Source organism: Chaetura pelagica, unplaced genomic scaffold (assembly GCF_000747805.2).
Source record: "Chaetura pelagica isolate M959 unplaced genomic scaffold, ChaPel_1.0 scaffold338, whole genome shotgun sequence".
Taxonomy (NCBI): domain Eukaryota; kingdom Metazoa; phylum Chordata; class Aves; order Apodiformes; family Apodidae; genus Chaetura; species Chaetura pelagica.
The window spans coordinates 278,079-297,808 of NW_009954114.1; the positions used below are offsets into that span (position 1 = coordinate 278,079).

At 39.0% G+C, this 19,730-nt stretch overlaps 1 protein-coding gene across 1 annotated transcript in view; it reads right to left on the bottom strand.

Annotated features, from left to right (window-relative positions):
* The window catches only part of FAT3 (FAT atypical cadherin 3), a 345,063-nt gene that overhangs the window by 125,564 nt on the left and 199,769 nt on the right, over nucleotides 1-19,730 (bottom strand). The window contains exon 4 of the mRNA XM_010002614.1: nucleotides 5,983-6,044. Coding sequence (XP_010000916.1) covers nucleotides 5,983-6,044 — 62 coding nt within the window. The remainder of the gene's footprint in view (nucleotides 1-5,982; nucleotides 6,045-19,730) is intronic.

A 19,730-nucleotide genomic window follows, 5' to 3' on the forward strand; every position in this document is an offset into this window, starting at 1 on the left:
AGGAGACCTAACCCTCTGCTGATAAACCCATGGAAAGGTAGCATGAGATGAAAATTATTTGATTGTATTTTAAAACTGTTTATTGTCTTCCATTTCTTCTAATTTATCCCTTGATTTCCTTTTCCTGTTGCTTTCCCCCCCCAATTTTGAAGTTGACATTCAAGTTCAATGTGTTGTCATTCAAAGCTGACATCATCCTACAGTTTCCATTGTCTTTTTAGAAAGTTGTCTCTCCATAATGTTCCTCTAAAAATCTTTTCAGGTGTCCTCAAAATAATGAAATATAACTCTCTTACTTCTAGCAAGCACAACCAGTAATAATTTTTAAGTTCAACCTGGAAATAACAGGCTGATTACCTATTTTTTTAATTTCCCTTGAATCATTTGATAGGCTTCAATGCTAAAATGGGAAAGGCATGTGCCTTTGGAGGAATGAAAATCTCAGACAAAATGTTCAATCAGACATACTGCCTCATTTTTACCCCATCATCCGCATGTCACCAAGAAAAAATGAACCTTTCCCTGCCATACGTGGGCAATGCTGAAGATCCATGAAACAAATGCTTACACAGATTCATAATCCAGGATTTAAGCAATCAGTGTTCTGTAGAGTATTATTCAACTACATAAACCCAATGAACTTCAGCTTTTATCCTTCTCCTGTAAAAATATACATGAGCATATTTCCCCACGGCTGCCTATATTCTTCAGAAAACTCTATAGTCTCTTAGAAAGGACCACTGACTATAGGCATCCCCAATAGCAAAGGCTGCAGCCTCACTGAATAGGCTCAGAAGCAAAATTAGGTTAAATCTGTCAAGTTTTTGCGTGGGAGATGCTGGAGGAAAAGAGGAGGATGCCAGAGAATGCAGCACTGTTCCAACACTGAGCCACCAACGTGGTGTTTGTGAGAAGAACTGAGAGGCAGTGCTATTTCCAAATGCTGCTTTTCAAGATTTTAAACCTCCCTTTCCTCCACAAATTGTGGCCATAAAGTTTCCAGGAGCAATTTCCCCTTGCAGACCAAATTCCAAGTGGAAAAAATTACGGTCCCGCCATCAAAATTCCCCTCACAATTACAACCTCCCATTAAACAAGTGGAAATCTGAATTCTTTTTAGGCTACAATTACAGCAGATTATTGTGCTTCCCTCTAATTACTGCACATAAACACATCCCATGTAACAGTTTATTGTACCCTGTTAGTGTACTTAAAATAAATAGAAACCAATATGCTTCATTCAGCCCATGTATTTTGACACTCACATCAGATATACCAATTTATCTTCATTACAACCCCTTGTGCTGTTACTGACATCCTTCTCGGAGCTATGCTCAAGCATCACAGCAGGAAGATTGATGAGGATTCTATGTACTGATTTGCAACAAAAGCAAGGCACTCAAGAGGCACCGTTACTATTCTGATAGCACTAAGTTGGCTAAAAATCAGCTGCACTAAGCCAACACTCTGCTCTCACTCCTCCCCCTCATTAATTATGGTACATGGCTCAGGCCTTGAAGGCCTCAGGCTGTTGCAACAGTATTTTAAACCCATTGTCTTCTGTTGCTTTTTCACTCTTGGAGATTTAAAGTTCCAACCATGCTTATTAGTGACTATTTTTATTCTTTAGAAAGGCTTAGAATAGACAAGTTTTTCACCATGACAAACATTAAAAGATAATTTCTGAATGAATCTACAGTTGTAAATTTAAACATAATTTGGAGGAACAGAGGGATACAGAGGGATAGTGTTGTGTTTCCCACAGATACTATGGATACTATTTTCAAAACTGGCTAAAATACTTTAGAGCCTGCACCACACATGCTCATCAAGGACAGACCACACAGTCTTTGCACTTTAAAAGCACTAATGTATATATCTTTATTAAGAGGATGAAGAGGTCACTTCTCACTACAGATCCTTATTCTCTCCAATCATAACCTTCCAAGATGTTGCTAGAATTGCACATTGAAGCCTGTAACTCTCTTGGCTCATTCTTTTGTTCAATGCAGGCTTTGCCCCAGCAACTCCCAGCCAAGTGAGCTCCCCATTAACAGATGTGTTTTGCAGAGGATTTCCATGTTGGAGGCACAAGTAACCCAGCATCTGCACCAGTGTGTTCTAAAAGCATTTGGAGTGAGAAAGCATGTGCTCAGAGCCACTCTCTGGGCTGAAGGCACAAGTCAATGAGCTGTAGCCTGGATTCAACAATCCTCTCAAGCTGCACGTGCATGCTGGAAAGCAAATCAGGAATTATTCATATTCTGGACATCTCAAAATCAGCCAACATAACACAAGGATGAAGATCCTGCATGAAATGGTTTACTTTTTAAAGCTTATCAGACTTCCATCTCTCCAGCAGCTGTTTGCATAAAATCACATAGTAAAATCACTGAAGTTTGTAAAGCTGTCAGACCAGGATTAGGAGGCATCTACAAAAAATGTGGGCAGAAAAAACAGCCAGACTATTTCTGTATTTTTCCATAGCTCAAACTCCACCAATATTCTCTACTTCTAGCTGCTTCTTTTTAGTAAATTAGCATAATACATGAGCAGACAGAGTTAAGTGTTAAAACACAAATTGTTAGAAGACAACCCATACCCAGAAGAAGAAAGAAATAAAAGAAGATAAGAAGGGGATGATGTGTTCAATTACTGAAGAAGAATAAAGACAGATCACCTGAAACCTGCAATTGCTCCTCACTGAGAAATATACTGCTATTTTCATTTACTTACAAAGCAAGCTGGTGACTCTCAGAATTACCTTTCTTGTTTTAGATGGATATTTAAATACTTCATCCCAACTACAGGATCTTTAACAAAGTCTGTGAAATAAAATATATTATTTTGGCTTGTTTCATGTGAGAAAGTCATCTAGTAGTCATTTTCCTCCCATTTCAGGCAGAACCATTTCATTTGTAAAAATCCACTAAAGCAGGAGACCATTCTGTATAAAATCCAGTGACGTTCAATTTAACTGAAGCAGAAAAATTCTACCTGATAACAAGCACTGAATAAAACTTTCAGCCTTGCAAGACATAAGAAATCTGTCAAAAAACCCCCCAAAAAACTCTCAACTTGGGAATTGAAAAAACATAATGACACAATCAATGAAGGATCTGGGAGAAGAAATCCACTTTTCTTTTTATTCCCCTTCCAAAAAGCCCCCCCCCCCAAAAAAAAAAAAACCTCAGGCTCATTTTCATCCCACCACGATGGAGCCTCATTTCTTACAGGTTATTTTTCTTGCCGTTATAAGAAAACCCAAGTAAAAGCCACTCCGAACAGGATGATTTCTATGGAAGGTATGAAAGAAAACCTGGGCACAACAGCCCCAAACAAAGTCACCCAAAAAACCCAGGAGATCTCAATTATTATAAATGAGATTCCATTTCTGATTTTCTGATGCATCTTTTAATTCAGGGTCTAGCCAAGTTTCTGTGTTCACTTTGGGACATTCTCTTTGGTAAGTGCAACAACCTGTAACAACAACCTTGGGTACTATTTAAAAAGTCATGTGTACACGTCTGGATATCCAGAGAAGATAATTAAGAAGGAAGGAAAAAAAGCTGCATGGCTGACCTGGGCTCAGTACTTACTTTACAGCTGACTTCTTGTGCACATATAAGAGAAGTCACTTAGATTCACCTTTCCTAAGCATGGCAGTCTTAAAAATCCACATGCAGTCATCGCTGGTAATCCATGTTTCCTCCAATATGGATAGGGACAGATGACTCCAGAAGTGTCACCCTAACCTATCACAGGTCTGGAGACCAGCAATGACATTACAAACAATTATAACAACTAACATTTGCCCTCTTATTTCACCTTGTTTTCCTAACAACTTTAATGAAAATAGTGGAATTTGGTCAGGAAGTGGTGGCTGGTTTGGGCATATCATCCTTGTTAAATTCAGGTGGGGAAAAGACAGGCTTATTAAAAATAATTAAAAAGATGTATCTAGGAAAGGTCTGTCAATGTCTCACACACAAACTGGGCAAAAGGGAGCAGGGGTTGCCAGGTCAAGCACTAATCGGAGCTTTTTAAAGAGCCAAGAGTACGGGAAGATGGGTATGAAATGGAGCTGAAAGCTAAATCCTCTACTGCTGGGGGACCACGGCTGTCTTGGCAATTAAGGTCTCCCCAGGGGGCTAATTACATGCAGAGACAGCAAGGCATTTTAGATGTTTTCTCAGTGTGCCACAAGAAGGCTCAGAGCTCTGCCAGCCTGGCCCTAGATCCCAGCAGTCTGTTTGCTCTGATCCCCAGGAACTCATGTCCCAGGAGGCAGTGATGGCCGACATTTCAGCTGCAGCTCCAAGGGTCCATATGGCCACTGGGGACACATCCCTGCCAGAGCTTCATTCCCTTTCCCACACTCTGCTTCCAGTTGGGTTTTACAACAGTGTGGTCCTCTCCCCAGTTCTCCAGGACTCCCCGCTCTGGTGTTTCTCTTCTGTAGCCTGCTCTCCACTCCCCATTGACAGTCCTTGGAGCACCACAGGACATTAATTTCCCTCTAGCACATCTTCAGTCCTCAAGATCTTCCAGATGGGTATTTTTTCAAATGAGAGAAAGTTCAGGGGAAAGAATATATTAACTTGTATTGATGACTAAAGCCTAATTCCTATAAGCAATTATTTTTTCTTTTTGCTATTAATAGTAACACTTTCCCATCTGTATGGGAATCCTCTGGCAAATATGAATTTGGCAGATTTCACTGAGGTCTCTGAGGCAGATACATAAATGCAAGAGATACATTTCAAAATCAATGTCAATTTCATTAATCTTGCAATCTTCTCTGACAGTATAAAATAGAAAGCTTGCATTGATTTGAACACATGATTACTTCACTAACCTTCCAACTTAATAAATCCTAAAAATGGGAAAATCCTTTTATTCCTCTCTATTTATTTATGACCTGGAATGCATGAGAATCTACAGTGAAGAATAAAGAAAAAAAACCAACAAACTTGTACAGGAATAAATGTTCTGCACTAACTAAAAAAACCCACAGGATTTCTAAGAAGCAAAAATAACCATGGAATATGCAAAAGTATATTTTACTCCATTTTGCTGCCAGATAGTGATCACATTGGGAACTATTTTGTCCAGATGTTTTTTAACTTGCATGGATTTGAAGAGAATTTCCTAAAATACATAGTAGGAATGATTGATTATGTGCGACAATATGGTTCTTTTTTCCTTGTACCAACACGAATCAGAATTCCTTATTTCACAAACAGACAAGAGAACAGAGTCCAGGATCTTCTACCCAAAGGAAAAAAACACAGCATGGTGTTCAGCAATGTGAAAGAAAACACATGTGGTAAAACCAGTAGTTTACAAGTATATCACTCCATATCCAACATATGTGAGCTACTTATAAAGAGAAACATTCATCTAAATTTAGGACAAGGGAATGGTTTAGACACTCTTTTTAGAGGACAATTTTTTACTGGAAAATTGTCATTGGTAGACCCCATAAGTGAAAGCTAATAATATATTCATTGATTCTGATGACGTAGTGAATGTGAGCAATGTCAAATTCTTCTTTCATTCAAAAGGATAGTTTGCATGTTAGATCTGAGATGCAAAACTTTAAATATCTTTAACCTGACTGAACATAGAATATTCCTGACAGGGCTGCGATGATTCTATGTATTTTATTTATGTTTTAAAATTTGCTCTGGATAATCTAAACTTCTGTCACAAATAAAATGTAGAGGTAACAATCAAACATTTAAATGAAGTAGAATAGAGATGGAAAGTAAGTGTTGTGCATATTTATTCAATTTCTTCTTGTGCTTGTGAATTTAAAAAATGCAGTATTTCTTCTGTATAATTAGGCAATTCCCAGCTTTCTGTGAGTCACTCATACATCGAAAGAAGGGAAATACCACTCTACTGGTACAGGAAGAAATTATTTTAAACTACAAAATTCAGTTAACCTTTCAACATATATTTTCCACCTAATCTTACCTCCAAAAAATGCTCTGCTTGCTGTTCCCGATCCAATTTTCTTGATGTTGTTGTAATCAGACCTGTGAAAAAAGGGTGATATTTGATTGTTAATATCCATTGAAAAATATGTCTCTATCGACAAGTAGAAATGAATTCATTTTTCAAATACTCAAAGGGAAAAAATCTATTTAAAGCTATATCACACACAGATCTCTTGACATCTGTCAAGCATTTTCTTTCACAGTGCAGCCATTATAACTTCCTGACTAACAATGAATCTGGAAGCAAAATGCTGTGAGAAAGGTAACTGAAAAAGTTAGCTGTGTATCTGCAGTTAACATGCTGCATTTTATTACAGTGAATTTAAAAAAAACAACCCACCTTACTAAAGAATCACTATTTGTCTCGTGATTAAGTGCTTCAATGAATCATTTGCATTTGACTGAAATCCTTCTGTAAAAAACCTCATTAAAGATTTCAGAGTTCTCCAACAATTAATGGGATAGGATGCTGATTACTTCCACACCAAGAATACTTGACAAAGAAGGTTATTTCTATAATAACTACTTGTATACATAATTATTTCCAAATATAATCATTCTAATGTATTAAAGGTTTGTATTACTATTTCATAAATTTGTTCTATGCTTAAATTGAGTCTTTAAAACAAAGTACCCTTTTACATGGGGATGATCAAGATGTCTTTTTTAAAGAAATGTACTTTCTCAAATTATTAACCCCTTGTGGGATTTATACCAAGAAAAGAAAATTAAACACTTCCGAAGTTCCTTTCAGAAAAGCAACATGTATCTTCTGTGAACAGAGCTTAGTACGAATTTTTTTTGCATTAGAGATTTAAAAGGCAGGTTTGAATTTTCCCTCCTACAACACCTTTCCTTGGATAGGAAAATACATCATGTGCTCATTTTGTGATAAATTCTAAAGATTGTAAAGGCATGAACTTGTCCTAGAGAAAAAGATGTCTATGGAGACAATGCCAGTGGACAAAGCAGTTCTCAAGAATGTCTCTCATCTGCAAGATTACCAAGGAAGACAGTAAACTAAATATTCCCATTGGTTAGCTTTATTACTTATGTATTTAATCACACCAGCCAAACATCTACACACAAACCCATTATGACGCTGGATCCTTCAAAAAAGGCAGCAGTGACATCTACATAACACCTCTAGCCCCAGAAAGCTTCTGCAGCTAGAGCTCCTCATCCAATGTCACCTTCTCTTTGGAGAAATCACTTCATTTACTCTGGTGAGAAGAGGGGAAATATCACTTGAAGGGATGGAATTAAATGAACAAAGCAAAGTCCACCGAGCTTCCAATATTTCAGACTCATTATGAGATTTATTAGACCCCAGAAGCAACACTCATGGGGAGGTTACAGAAACCACAGTGGTGCTTTATAATTATGTGGAAGAACCTGGTGCTAGCAAAAAGCTGAAAAAGCAAAACAAGTGGCATTGCATGCATCAAGGAAGTGTAAGTATTCAAACCAGTTACACCATATAGGGGGGCATCTACTGACTGCATGAGTTTAAACAAACATGACAGCACAGCTGACAAACCGATGTCATTCACACAAGATCCCTTCACGTCTAGAGACAATGCAAAGATTTAGGGAAAAAGCTCCTAATTATGAAAGAAGTTCAGCCCCCAAAAATAAAGTAAAAAATTCAAATTTGAAATATCTCTGTTCATCAATGCATGGTCGCTAGGGATATGTATCAAGCACAATCTAACCATGGTAAGGAATATGATCATTTTTTAATCATCTTTCGCTTTCTTCCTTCCTAATGTGCCATTATGAACTCCCACATACATCTTAAATAAGAAATGTCTAGCTGTAAATTACAGAAGGTCTCTGTCATCATCATCTTCTTCAGGCAGAGGAATTAATGTCTTTTGAAGAGCAAGAGTTAACATCTGAAACTGAGTATCACTGTCAGAATGGATAGTTTTTATCTTATATTGGACAAACTATACCACCACTACTACCACTACCACTACTACTACTACTGCAATTGATATCACTAAATATTTTTTTCTGTTTTCCTTTTCAATGTAGAGCCTTTTGGACTGCAATCATGGTCAAGAGTGCCTTCAGACCTGAATTTCTTTCTAAAGGAGGTGTATGAACATATGGCAAGTTTCTAGAACAGAACTGCCTATGCTGAAACAAAGTAGATCTTCACAAATTTAGCCTCCAGACTTAACAGCTGGTCTTTAAAGGAAAGGTTACCAGGCCATTTCCATCAGTTCTGCAGACCTCATCCTGAAGTGTGATGCTAGCCCAACTAGCAGTTTTTGCTTTCAAAGACAGCTCTACATATAACTGCCAGTTCTAGGAATTTTCATTAGATTGTTACAATGCTCTACAGAAATAATCAGTCATTGTGTGGGGTCTCTAGTTTCCATTCCTGTTCTCTGAGGGACTCTCCCATCTGACACTTTTGGTGACCCCATTGCAGCCTCCTGGCTGCTCACTTCCACATACATTCCTGAAGTCATGGATAGATCACACTACAAAACACTACTGTTTAAAATATGACTATACATAAAATCAGATCTCAACTACTTGATGTTATTGTTTATTTAATTATGGTCACATATTAGTATGGATGTGAATGTGGTCTTTTCATATTATAACTCTGTATTTCAAGGAATTCTGTTCAAGATCACTCATCGAAACTGAAAAAAAGAAATATATTCCAGTTATGTCTAAGGCTACCCACAGCTTTACCACTCCACTCTCAAATAATTTAATTTCATGGGTTTCATGAAAACCTTACTGTATCCCTCCCTCCTCCACTCAGTACTCCATGCCATAGACACATAAGAATAGCAGTCTATAGCAGGAGGTAGAACTTTATTTTTGAGATACAGGGGCAAATGAGACAAACATGGCTTTGCACAAGAGAATATATCCCAGTTTTAGTTCTTTTCTAACTGAATTAAATTGTCATACTATGTTAGGGTGGAACAGCATTTCCTAAAGGAAATAACACAGAGAAGAATAAATCCAAAGAAATGATGTTAGGCTGCACTGCTATTTATGATATAAAATCACAGGGGAACAATGACAAAAAATGACCCTTTCTTTTTTCACATCTTCAATATGTGCTGTAGCTCTTCTAGGCACAGCCATCTGGACCACTGTCCAAAGCCAGCTGGGAAATATAGCACACATTTATCACAAAATAGCCACAAACACTAACAAGCTTCAAAAGTCATAGCACACCTCTAAAATGGTTTCTCTTGAATTTCCCAGGAAACAACATGGTCCTGCTAAGAACAGGAGATACTTGTAACTGTGATGATTCTTTAAGCCATCAAAGTGAAGAGGAAAACTGGAACTAATAAAAAAGCTATTGACAGAAAACCATGAGCTCACAAGCAAGGTTATGTGAATCAGTTCCCAGAATTTCACACTTTTCGTTGACTTTGTGAGCTAAAACGTCTCTCTGTGCATCCTTGCACATCTGTTTCTTAGGCCATATAAATGAAAGAGGGCCAATGCCATCCTGGGGTGCATTAAGAGTGTGTCCAGCAGGTCAAGGAAGGTTCTTCTCCTCCTCCTCTTCATTGCCCTGGTGAGGCCTCACCTGGAGCACTGTGTGCAGTTCTGAGGTCCCCAATTCAAGAAGGACAAGGAACTACTGGAGAGAGCACAATACAGGGCCACTAAGTTGATTAAGGGACTGGACCATCTACCATATGAGGAAAGGCTAAGCGAGCTGGGTCTGTTCAGCTTAGAGAAAAGGAGGCTGTGGGGAGTGGTCTTAGAAATTTTTATAAACATCTAAAGTGTAGGTGTCGGGAGGATGGGGCCAGACTCTTTTCAGTGGTGTCCAGTGACAGAACAAGGGGTAATGGTCAAAAAATGGTAAACAGGAGATTTAACCTAAATATAAGAAAATACTTCTTTACTCTGAGGGTGACAGAGCACTGGAATAGGCTGCCCAAGGAGGTAATGGAATCTCCATTCCTGGAGACATTCAAAACCTGCCTGGACATGTTCCTGTGTCATCTGCTCTAGGGAATGCTTCTTTAGCAGGGGGGTTGGACTAGATGATCTCCAGAGATCCCTTCCAACTCCTACCATTCTGTGATTGTGATTCTGTGATTCTGTGAACTGTTTTGTGAGAAATATTCACAGTTCTTAGGTGAACTTGATGTTCATCAAAGTGAAGGTGACAACAGAACATGGGGAAAATAACACCAGAACTACACTATCTCAAATTGTCTTCTGAGGATCATGGACAAAAGAAATGCCCTAAATTATCAACCAGTCAGCCAGAGTAGACTATGCACATAAAGCTTAATGTATATGCTGTAAAAGTTAAGCACTCCTTTGTTTTTTTAACACTTTCTGCCTGGAAAACTCCAGGCATTTGCCACCTCTGTTCTTCCAGTTAGAAAGGGTGATGGCACCTGGACAAGTATCAACCTGCCTGCTGTCTTCAGTGCTTTAATTAGAGCAGCCAATTGCCAATTAGGATTTTCCAACTGAATAATCCACACTGTGCCTTCAGTTAGCTCCCTTGTTTTATAGAAGGGTCCTTGCAGAAATAAAATCTCTGTGTGTTTGTGTGTGCTTAAGTTGATAGACCATGCTATATAAATATATATTGTATATACAATCAAATACTGAGAAGTTATATTTATGCATGTGACATTTTACATATACCCAGTGAAGCAAATATTAAAAACTGCTAAAATATACATATTTACAGAGGCATATTTAGCTCTGAGGTTTACTGATGTTCATTCTTTTTATATACATGCATTATTTGAAGATTTGTGCTAGATACAAGTTAATTCATAGACTCAAGAGAGTCACGGAAGAAAAATTCACCAAGGGCTGTTAAATGCAAAGGCTGTGGTGGGGGAAATCTCTAAGCACTGGATTACTTGAACAATAGCCCACAGAGGGAAACATTACTGTGGGTTTGCTGCTTCTGATGCTTAATTCTCTATGTGACCAAATTAGCCCAGGGCTGTAGGTGTGACAGTGAACTAAACTGACCTTTGGCTTAGAAGAAATTCACATATTTTTCAATAGTGTGGCACTCAGGGACCAAAAATCAGTTTGCCACAGGCTATTTTCTAACACAGATTGGATTTCCCTAATATGGCTATGAAGCCAAGGAGAGTTCAATAGCTTTCTTATTAAATTAAAGTCTTTTCCTTCAACCTGTGGATGAATAACTTTACCTGAGCTGTTTCCTGAAGTACAGTTTAAAAGATAACAGAATCTGGTATAGAGAGACAGCTTATTTTCCTGCTGTCTCTGGAAGTGTTGCAAATTTTACAGTATAAAGAGTAAATTTTTTAAAACTGGAACTTTAAAGTACTCTTTTATTAATTTCTCTTTTCCAAATTTTTTTTAGATGAAATATGAGAAGAGTATCGGACAGATAACATGCAGACTAAAGTCAAAGAAGCCAAATATGTTCCTCGGTTTTGAGCCAACAATTGAGTGTCTTCATAGAAACAGGAAAGTGAACAGGAAAGCTACATCTTTTGCTTTCCTGGCGAAAGACTAACAGGGTAACATAGAAATATGGAAGGGTTTGGGTTGGAAGGGACCTTAAAGATCATCTAGATCCAACCCCCCTGTGTGAGTAGGGAAACCTACCACTAGATCAGGTTGATTAGAGCCCCACACAACCTGGCCTTGAATACTGCCAGGGATGGGGCTTCCAATGACCTCACTGGGCAACCTGTTCCAGTGCCTTAGCACCCTCATAATAAAGAAGCTCCTCCTAGTATCTAACCGAAATCTCTCCTTTTCAAGTTTTAAAACATTGCCCCTTGTCCTCTCACTACATGCCCATCCAAAAAGTCCTTCCCCAGCCTTCCTGTAGGCACCCTTCAGGTACTGGAAAGCTGGTACAAGGTCACCTCAGAGCCTCCTCTTCTTCAATTAGCCAAGGTCTTGTCCCAAAGTTTTCTAGTCCCTGGTTGCTCGGGGAAACTTTCTCCTCATTAAGATACTGATCCTTATCTTCAAAGAAAACAATTTTGAAATAGAAACAAGAATATAAAATTAGGGAGCTTTCTCAGCAGAGTTCTTGTGCCCCATGAGATGCTCTGAACATGCCGCAACACTGATGCTATCTCATCACAGTCCAAAGCGGATGCACTTCCCAATGTGCCTTTCTCAAATACTGTAAGGGATAAGGATGGAGAGAAAACCATGTGAAGATATCAAAGGAAATGTTCTGTAGAGTTACCCTTGAAAGCTCTGCTTGGGGAGAAAAATGCCTTGGAATTGTTTGCTGAAAATAGAGGCCTTTTATCGCAACAAGTTAAACAGACAAAAGGAATAAGTAAAACAAATGCTGCTTCTCAAAAAATGTTCCATAGATTCAGAGATTGGTTGCACTCACTGTTAGTTCACCAGAGTCCCTAGGCTGAGTTTGCAGAAATTCTTATGGGAATGTATGGGTTTACTGATGAGTTTACTAGAAATCTGAAATATTTATGAACAGTACACACAGAGGTATGAACACAGCCTTTCCATACATACCCTGAACACAGAAAAGAGGACACATCTTCTGAGAAACAGAGTCATCAGTTGTCAACTGTCCTGCTACTCTTTGAAAGTAAATTTAGGATTTTAGATGGGAATAAAAAAGGAGCGGCGACAATAAACAGCACTAGGATTTCCACCATATATCCAGGAAAGTAAAACTACTGTGTATTCCTAACCACAGAAATGTTGACATGAATAGCAATAACTGGGGTAATTCTATTACCCCCAGAAAGGGAGAGGCGTTGTAAACACTCTAACAGCACATTCATCTGCTGCAATAAATTAGGGATCAACAAAATGAAATTGAATTTCAAAGATAAATGATAGAAAACCATGTACATTTGACTTGGAGATGTAAACAAACATATCATTTTATATAATTATACATGTAAACCTCTAATTTAGAAAGACTGTATTGTGATCTAAATGAATGATACTTCATTGAACAAGAAAGGGAACCCACCAGGCGAGCCTGTGCAATTGCGTTGAGCAGTGCTGCCTTATTGTTTTTCCTGAGGTGACAATGAGAGTGAAATGACCTCTTTGAGACAAGATAGATAGAAAAAAATATTGCTTCTAAAAACAGTCATACTTTCTAATGTGTGGTTATGTTGGGGGAAAAAAAAATAAAATAATAAGCTGAAGTAAAACCTTTTTATTTCTCTTTGGTTGTCTCTTCTGTCTCTTGTTAGAGTTCCCTCAGCTTATTGCTGAAAATATCAAAACTCTGCACAAAATGCACCACAAACATTTACTTCAATGATGAATTTGGATGATGCTTTCCTTTAAAGGCAGATTTTGGCTTTTTTTGTTCTTAGAATCTGTTGAAAATGACAATATGGTGTGCCAGTCTGTTCAGCCTGGTGGAACAAGGGAGGGAGTCCCTCTCATCCCTTCAAAACTCAGCCAGCGCAGACCTCAGCAACTGCAGGCAAAGCCACTACTCTCCTAAATACTTCTCTCAATTTTACAAGTGGCCAGGTTTTCTGCTCCCTGTATTCATCTTGGCTGTTTGGGAACACAAGGGCATGGTTGAAAGCCCCTGCTTTTCAGACAGTCTGTGTTTATGGGCAATTTACACCTTCATTTCAGTCAACTAAACAAGCCAGCTCCTTACTCTCTCTTAATGAATTTGCCATTGCCTCTCATGCATTGCAGTTCAAACCCTCATCCCTCCCAGGCCTGATGGATGGTGGCTGAACACTTGTGCCCCAGATAAGGTCTGCAGAGCCCTGCTACAGCAGCCCAGCTACCGCCTCCAGAGGATGCACTTCTAGCAGAGACCCACAATCTTGTTAGTCCTCAAATGTTACGTTTCATTTACTCCTCTAATAATTTTTTACTCTTTGAACTGCCAGGCATCCTTTCTATCTTCCCCCCACCCGCCCCCTCTACTGTTCAGATCATGCCTGCTAACTCTGGGTTTGAGCAAACTCCTACTTTTGAAGCCAGAGCCAGCATCATTGAAGAAACCACCTAACAAGATAATTTGTCTAGGCAATACTTGAAATAATCTCTTAACGTGTGCCCTTCAGCACCCAAATTCCTCTTTCAAGACTCATCATTTTTATCTCCTCTTTAGCCAGCAGACCCCTATGCACATATCAACTCTACTATTAATCTCCATGTCCCTCATAAATTCTGCAGTGCAACCGTATCAAATGCATTACTGAAGTCCATGTAGATGACACACAGAGCGTTTCTTAGAACGTAATTTATCTTACCAGTGACATCAAGATAGACTGATACAATTTATTTCTGGTAAACCCATGAGCACCTTTATGCCATTTTCTATTTCTTTCCTTGTTTTTAATTATATTGTCCTTCAAAATACATGTGAAAGCCTTGCAAATGACAGAGGTCAGACAAATTGTTCTGTGACTGCAAGGCTTACTTCTTCACCCTGTCTTCCTGCTCTTTATCACTGAGATTTTACTTGTTATCTCCCATTTGTAGGGATCAAGTCCCAGATTTTATAATACCCCTCAATAGGTACTTGCTACAGGAGTTCAATCAAAGGTGCCGGTTCTTCCACTTTTCTGGAGCTGAGATTATCATTATTATTCTTACTTGCTAAGGGGGTGATGGTAGTGAGTTGGGTTTGGCCAGGAAGAAGCCAAACCCTGAATAACTCTGGACAGCAAGAAACAATTTGAAAACCCGCCTGTGTCAAACTAGTGTCACTATCTGACTATAATTACTTTGGACCAAAAATAACCTCAGGCATCTCAGTGAAGTGCCTGAACTCAGGTGGGATGTGCTCAAACTGCACACCCAAAAAGCCTCCCCTCAAAAGCAATCCCTCCGGAATAGGGGAGTGAAGCCACCAGCAAACACCCAGAGGCTGCCATTCACAGCTACAATTTTTAAATTAAAAGACTGATAATGCTCAAAGTGCCCAAGCTGCTCTGGCTGCTCCAGAACAACTGATGGGCAATTTCTCCATGGTGTCATCATAGCCTGAGTCATTGCTTAGGGCTATGATGCTCTGAAACAACTGAGCAAATGCCCTTGAGGGACTGTCATGTGGGGGCTTAGCTTTCTTAAAACACTTCACAAGGAAGATGACAGTATGTGGAATAAGAGGGTTTTCAAGTTCAAATCCTTTATGTAGGCTCAAAAGAACATATAATAGAAATAGCATGCATATCTTATTTTGCTTTCTTCCCTTAAAAATTGCAGTGCCACCTAAAAACCTAATTGCTAATATGATGCCTCAGCACAGATTTTAACTTCCCCCTGCATTGCTTTCTTTTTCAGGGCAGAATTACAGAATTCTATTTGGGTTATAATTAGCATATAATTATTACTGGCAGGAATAGCTATAAATATATATAACTGGTGGCAAGCTTAGTAACCAGCACACATAATCATGATACAATTTTCTTTAATTTTTTTGTGCACAAAGGCCTCATCATTCTGTAAAAGCAACGACTGAGCCTAACTAGACTCTGGTTATAATTTATGCTAATTAATTTCACTGTTTGCAAGAAAGAAGACTTTTATAACATCCACGGCAGGGGTAGCTGGTGCCACTGTCAGTGGAATGGGGTTATGCAAATACTTTGCACCATGGGCCTTAATACATCATGAGTTACTGTTCAATCTCTTTCTCTGGCATATTATGATGTAGGAACAAAGGAAGGAAAAAATAATAATAAAAAAATCTCTAATGTATGCTTTTGTAACATATGCATAGGTCACAGCATGATGAAGTCCTGGTATTTTCCTTTCCGAATTGTGGAGGTGTGCAGGGTGTGCAGGGCACAGCTGTCAGCGTTTCTTCCTAATCTAGACACCCTCATTACCTTTTAAAGAGGAGTGATTTTGCATTTTTCCACACACACCCCCTCAACCCAGCACTCTTCTTGACAATAGAAGAACAATCCCGGCGTTCCTCCTAACTGCTCTCAAAAGAAAGGCATTGCCAGCGATTGTCTCCAGCTCTCAGAGCCACAGCGCTGGGAGAGCGGCACCTTGAGCTAACTGCAGATTCTCCAGGTCAAGTCAATCTCATCTTCACCTCTAATAAAGAAATGATTCACCACTGAGGTGACCTTCCTGATTCAGAGACAAAACCCAGAGTTGTGGAAAGAAGCCTTATAGAAAAGATATATGGCTTTGTTTCATGACACGCATCTCACAGACAGATCTCAGCCCTGCCAGGATCCACTGCCCTTCCCAAGGTGCTCTCCTGCCTAAGAAACCATACTGAGACACCTCTGCTTGGTTTCCAGCTAACTGTGCCTTGGTCTATAACCTTACTTAAGATATTTTATGTTTTCACATTTCAGTTTTCCATCCATAAAACTGGGATAACTGATATCTTTCTTTGTAAAGTGCCTTGTGATCTACAAAGGAAAAAAATTACTTGTGTAAGAGTGAGATATTATTAACTAACAATCTCATAAAGCTCAGCCATAACAGCACTAAACATTTTCCCAAATTTACTGTTAAGTAAATAAAAAAAAAAATCTGTTCTTTAAAGACTGAAATTAACTCTTTTGCTTTCTAGGGTTTTCTGCCTTTTTTTAAAAAAAAAGAAAAACCAACCCAAAAAACAAACAACTTCTCCTTGCAGGGATTTATTGAAATTGTTATCAGTGGGTAAAATACAGTATTAGCTCTGACCTCCCCCTCCTTCAGTGGCTCAGCACATAACAAATATCAAAAGTGCACAATAAAACTGGAACATGAGCAGTAGCTGCTTCCTCTGCAGAGCCACTCCAGCACGTCAGCCTTGCCAACAGTGGGTAAAGCAGAGAGGGAGAAAAGTGGGTCCTGGGTACTGGTAACCCTCCAGCCACAGAAGAGGAGCAAGATGTTACTTGCTAAGAGCTCTCTCTTGCTTTGACACTGAGAGGTGGGATCCTCAGGTTGAGCTCTATCCAACTGCACAGGCAGATGGAGCAGAGGAAGGGCATCCAGACCCCATGTTCAGTAGCTCAGTCCAGGGGTCTCAGCAGCTCCACAAGCACCGACTCTGCCAGCTGCTTTTAAATAACAGCACCAATTTATTTTTAACTCCCAGAGGGACTGGGGGAGAACATGAAGGGACTGAGATGAGAGCTACTCCTCTATTCTTTCCTGAGTCTTTCTGATCAAGTAAATCAAGTCTCCTTAGGTATCTCCCCTTGTAAAGATCTCTATCAGAAATATTAAGATGAGTATGGAGGAAGTAGGAATGGAAATATGTACGTGTGTGAAAGCACCAGAAGAAACAACAGCCAGGTTTAAAATAATGGTCTGTATTGATAAACCAAGGAGGTGACTAAGAACAGTCAAATAGGTGAGCTCTGGGGAATGTGCTGTTTACATCTGGGCAGAGGGCTCTTATAAGGTCCCAGCACTCATCAACTGTCAGCAGAAGACCTGTGACAGGTCTAGGAACAGGAGGAGGACAGCAACCAGGTTGCAGCACATATACTATCATCCTAAGAAAAAGACAGATGATAGCTCTAAAGATATGCAAAATGAGGAGATGAAGAAAGCAAGCAATGTTTACAGAGACAGAAGTAAGCAAGCTTGTGATGCAAAGATAACTGTTAATTCTGAAATGTTTTACAATACCTGTCCAAAACTCCATTCCTTGTCAGTCAAGAAGAACCCAAGAGACACAGTGAGGACTTCAGGTTCCCACACGAGTCATATTGGCCACAGCACTTGGATACACGTGTTGGTGTGAAGGGTATGAGAGGGTGAGTAGGTAAAACCAAGGTACAGAGAAAGTTTAACAAAATAAAAGGCCCTTCTCCCTTCACAAGGTCTCACACTGAGCTTCTTTTAAGTTTAACTGTGACATTCTCGTTTCAGCTAGTTTTAATCTAAGCAAATTCTCAATAAAATGGATGCCATATCTAACTATCCTGCTGACCACAAGCTGAGGAGAACCATGAGGATAATACACACATCCATTGTGAAACCTATTCTGTGCTAACCTATCATGACTCAAAAGCTGGTTGTTATTGCACTACTGGATACAAAGGCTCTGAAGCAGAGTGGGATGCTTGGTGTGCTCATTTGCATCTCATTACCCAGCATGCTCTTCCTCCTCAGAGCTATTTTCATAGCAGCATTGTTGTCCGAGCCCTGGGAACAAGTGGAAAGATTTGGTGACTTTGGAAGCATGCAGTTCTTTTCTACTTACTTTGCTCCCCCTTTGTAATGAAAGGCTTTGCAAAGTGGTGAAAATGAATCAATTTTCCATTTTTAAGGCTGTATGGGTGGGGTTTTTTTCTCCATAGTTTAAGCTATCAGGAGCGAATCTTGAATAACAAATAAGATTACAGAAATGTGAGACTAATATTCCTCTCTACAAGGTGCTCAAGCATGGAGGTTTTGATTGGAGAGTAAGAAATGAGATTTAGTTTCCTTCTGATTTAAGTTTTGTTTGTACAAAGAACCTATTTCAGCAACATGTGATGGCAATCTCATTATTCAGTGAAGGGCAAGTATCTTCAGTCGCAATCCAGTAAGATCAGCAGCTTTCTGCGTGTTAAAAGCCTCAGCGAAGAGAACTGAACATACTGGGTTCTGTCATTGTCTGCATCTAACACTGTGATTATTTCACCCTGTCCAACTCATTTCAAAAGCTGTAGCTTCCAATTAAAAGTATAAGTTGTCAGCCAGAATAAGTGTCTATCATTTGAGCCAGAGCAGTTTTGGTTTCTGGCAGTTTTACTGAATCAAAGGGTGTATTTACAGATCAGTTACGATTTTTTTTATGCAGTAGTGAAGGGAATAAAACTGCCTCAGACACAAGACTCAAAACAACACTAAGTTACTGAAATTTTCCATAGTTTTCCATATGTTATATCAAGCTGGAAATAAAACTTTTTTCCTTGAGTGACTTTATAGTTTTCAATGGGCACTAAAAATAATAATTAAAAATCCAGGAAAATCTAAAAAGCTCAGTATCATGTTCTTTAACAACATCTAGCATACAAAGATTACATTGCACTTCATAAATGTCAATGAATTCAGCACCAAAAGCCTGTGTGAGGTATGAGGTTAACTACTCCATGGGTTAAACAGATTTCTGTCATTTTACAGGTAGGGAATCTTGGCTATAAAAATAAAACTACATGTGGAAGACTAGTGAAAACTATAGCAGCAGCACATTTAACACTCTTCAGTCACTCAGGTTTGTGTTTTAAGAGTGAAAGAGGGATCAAAAATGGGTACATATGGCTAAAAAAAGGTACAAATACATAAAAGAAAATCTTGGGGCAAGGAGAAACCGTAAGTTTCTGGGCTTTGAAGGCTAAAACTCAGTACCTCCTTAAAACATGCAAAGTGTTTCTGTGTCTTTGGGCTTCATGTGGCAGCATGGTGAGTGGCATTTCACAGCACTATGCTTTTAAGTGTTTATGCTGCATAGCCCTTCATTAATTAATTAGGCATTCTTACTCATCCAAATTACTCATTTTACTAGCAGTATTGTTTTTTAAAGCAATAGCATGGCCCTAGGTCTAAAAATTAGTCCTGAAGGATCAAAAAAGATCAGGTTTTACCTGCTGTAGGTCCTTGGGATGTGCTTGGTGAAAGTAAAACAATGCAGAGATAAAAGATAAATGCATTAAGTATTTAAAACAACTTAAGATGGGGGAAATCACTGGAAGCTTCTTTAAAGCCCAGATCTATCCAAAGCACAATGCAGTAAGCTCAGAGCCAGTGTGCTGGGCTATCACAAGGCAATGCTTGTATGAACAG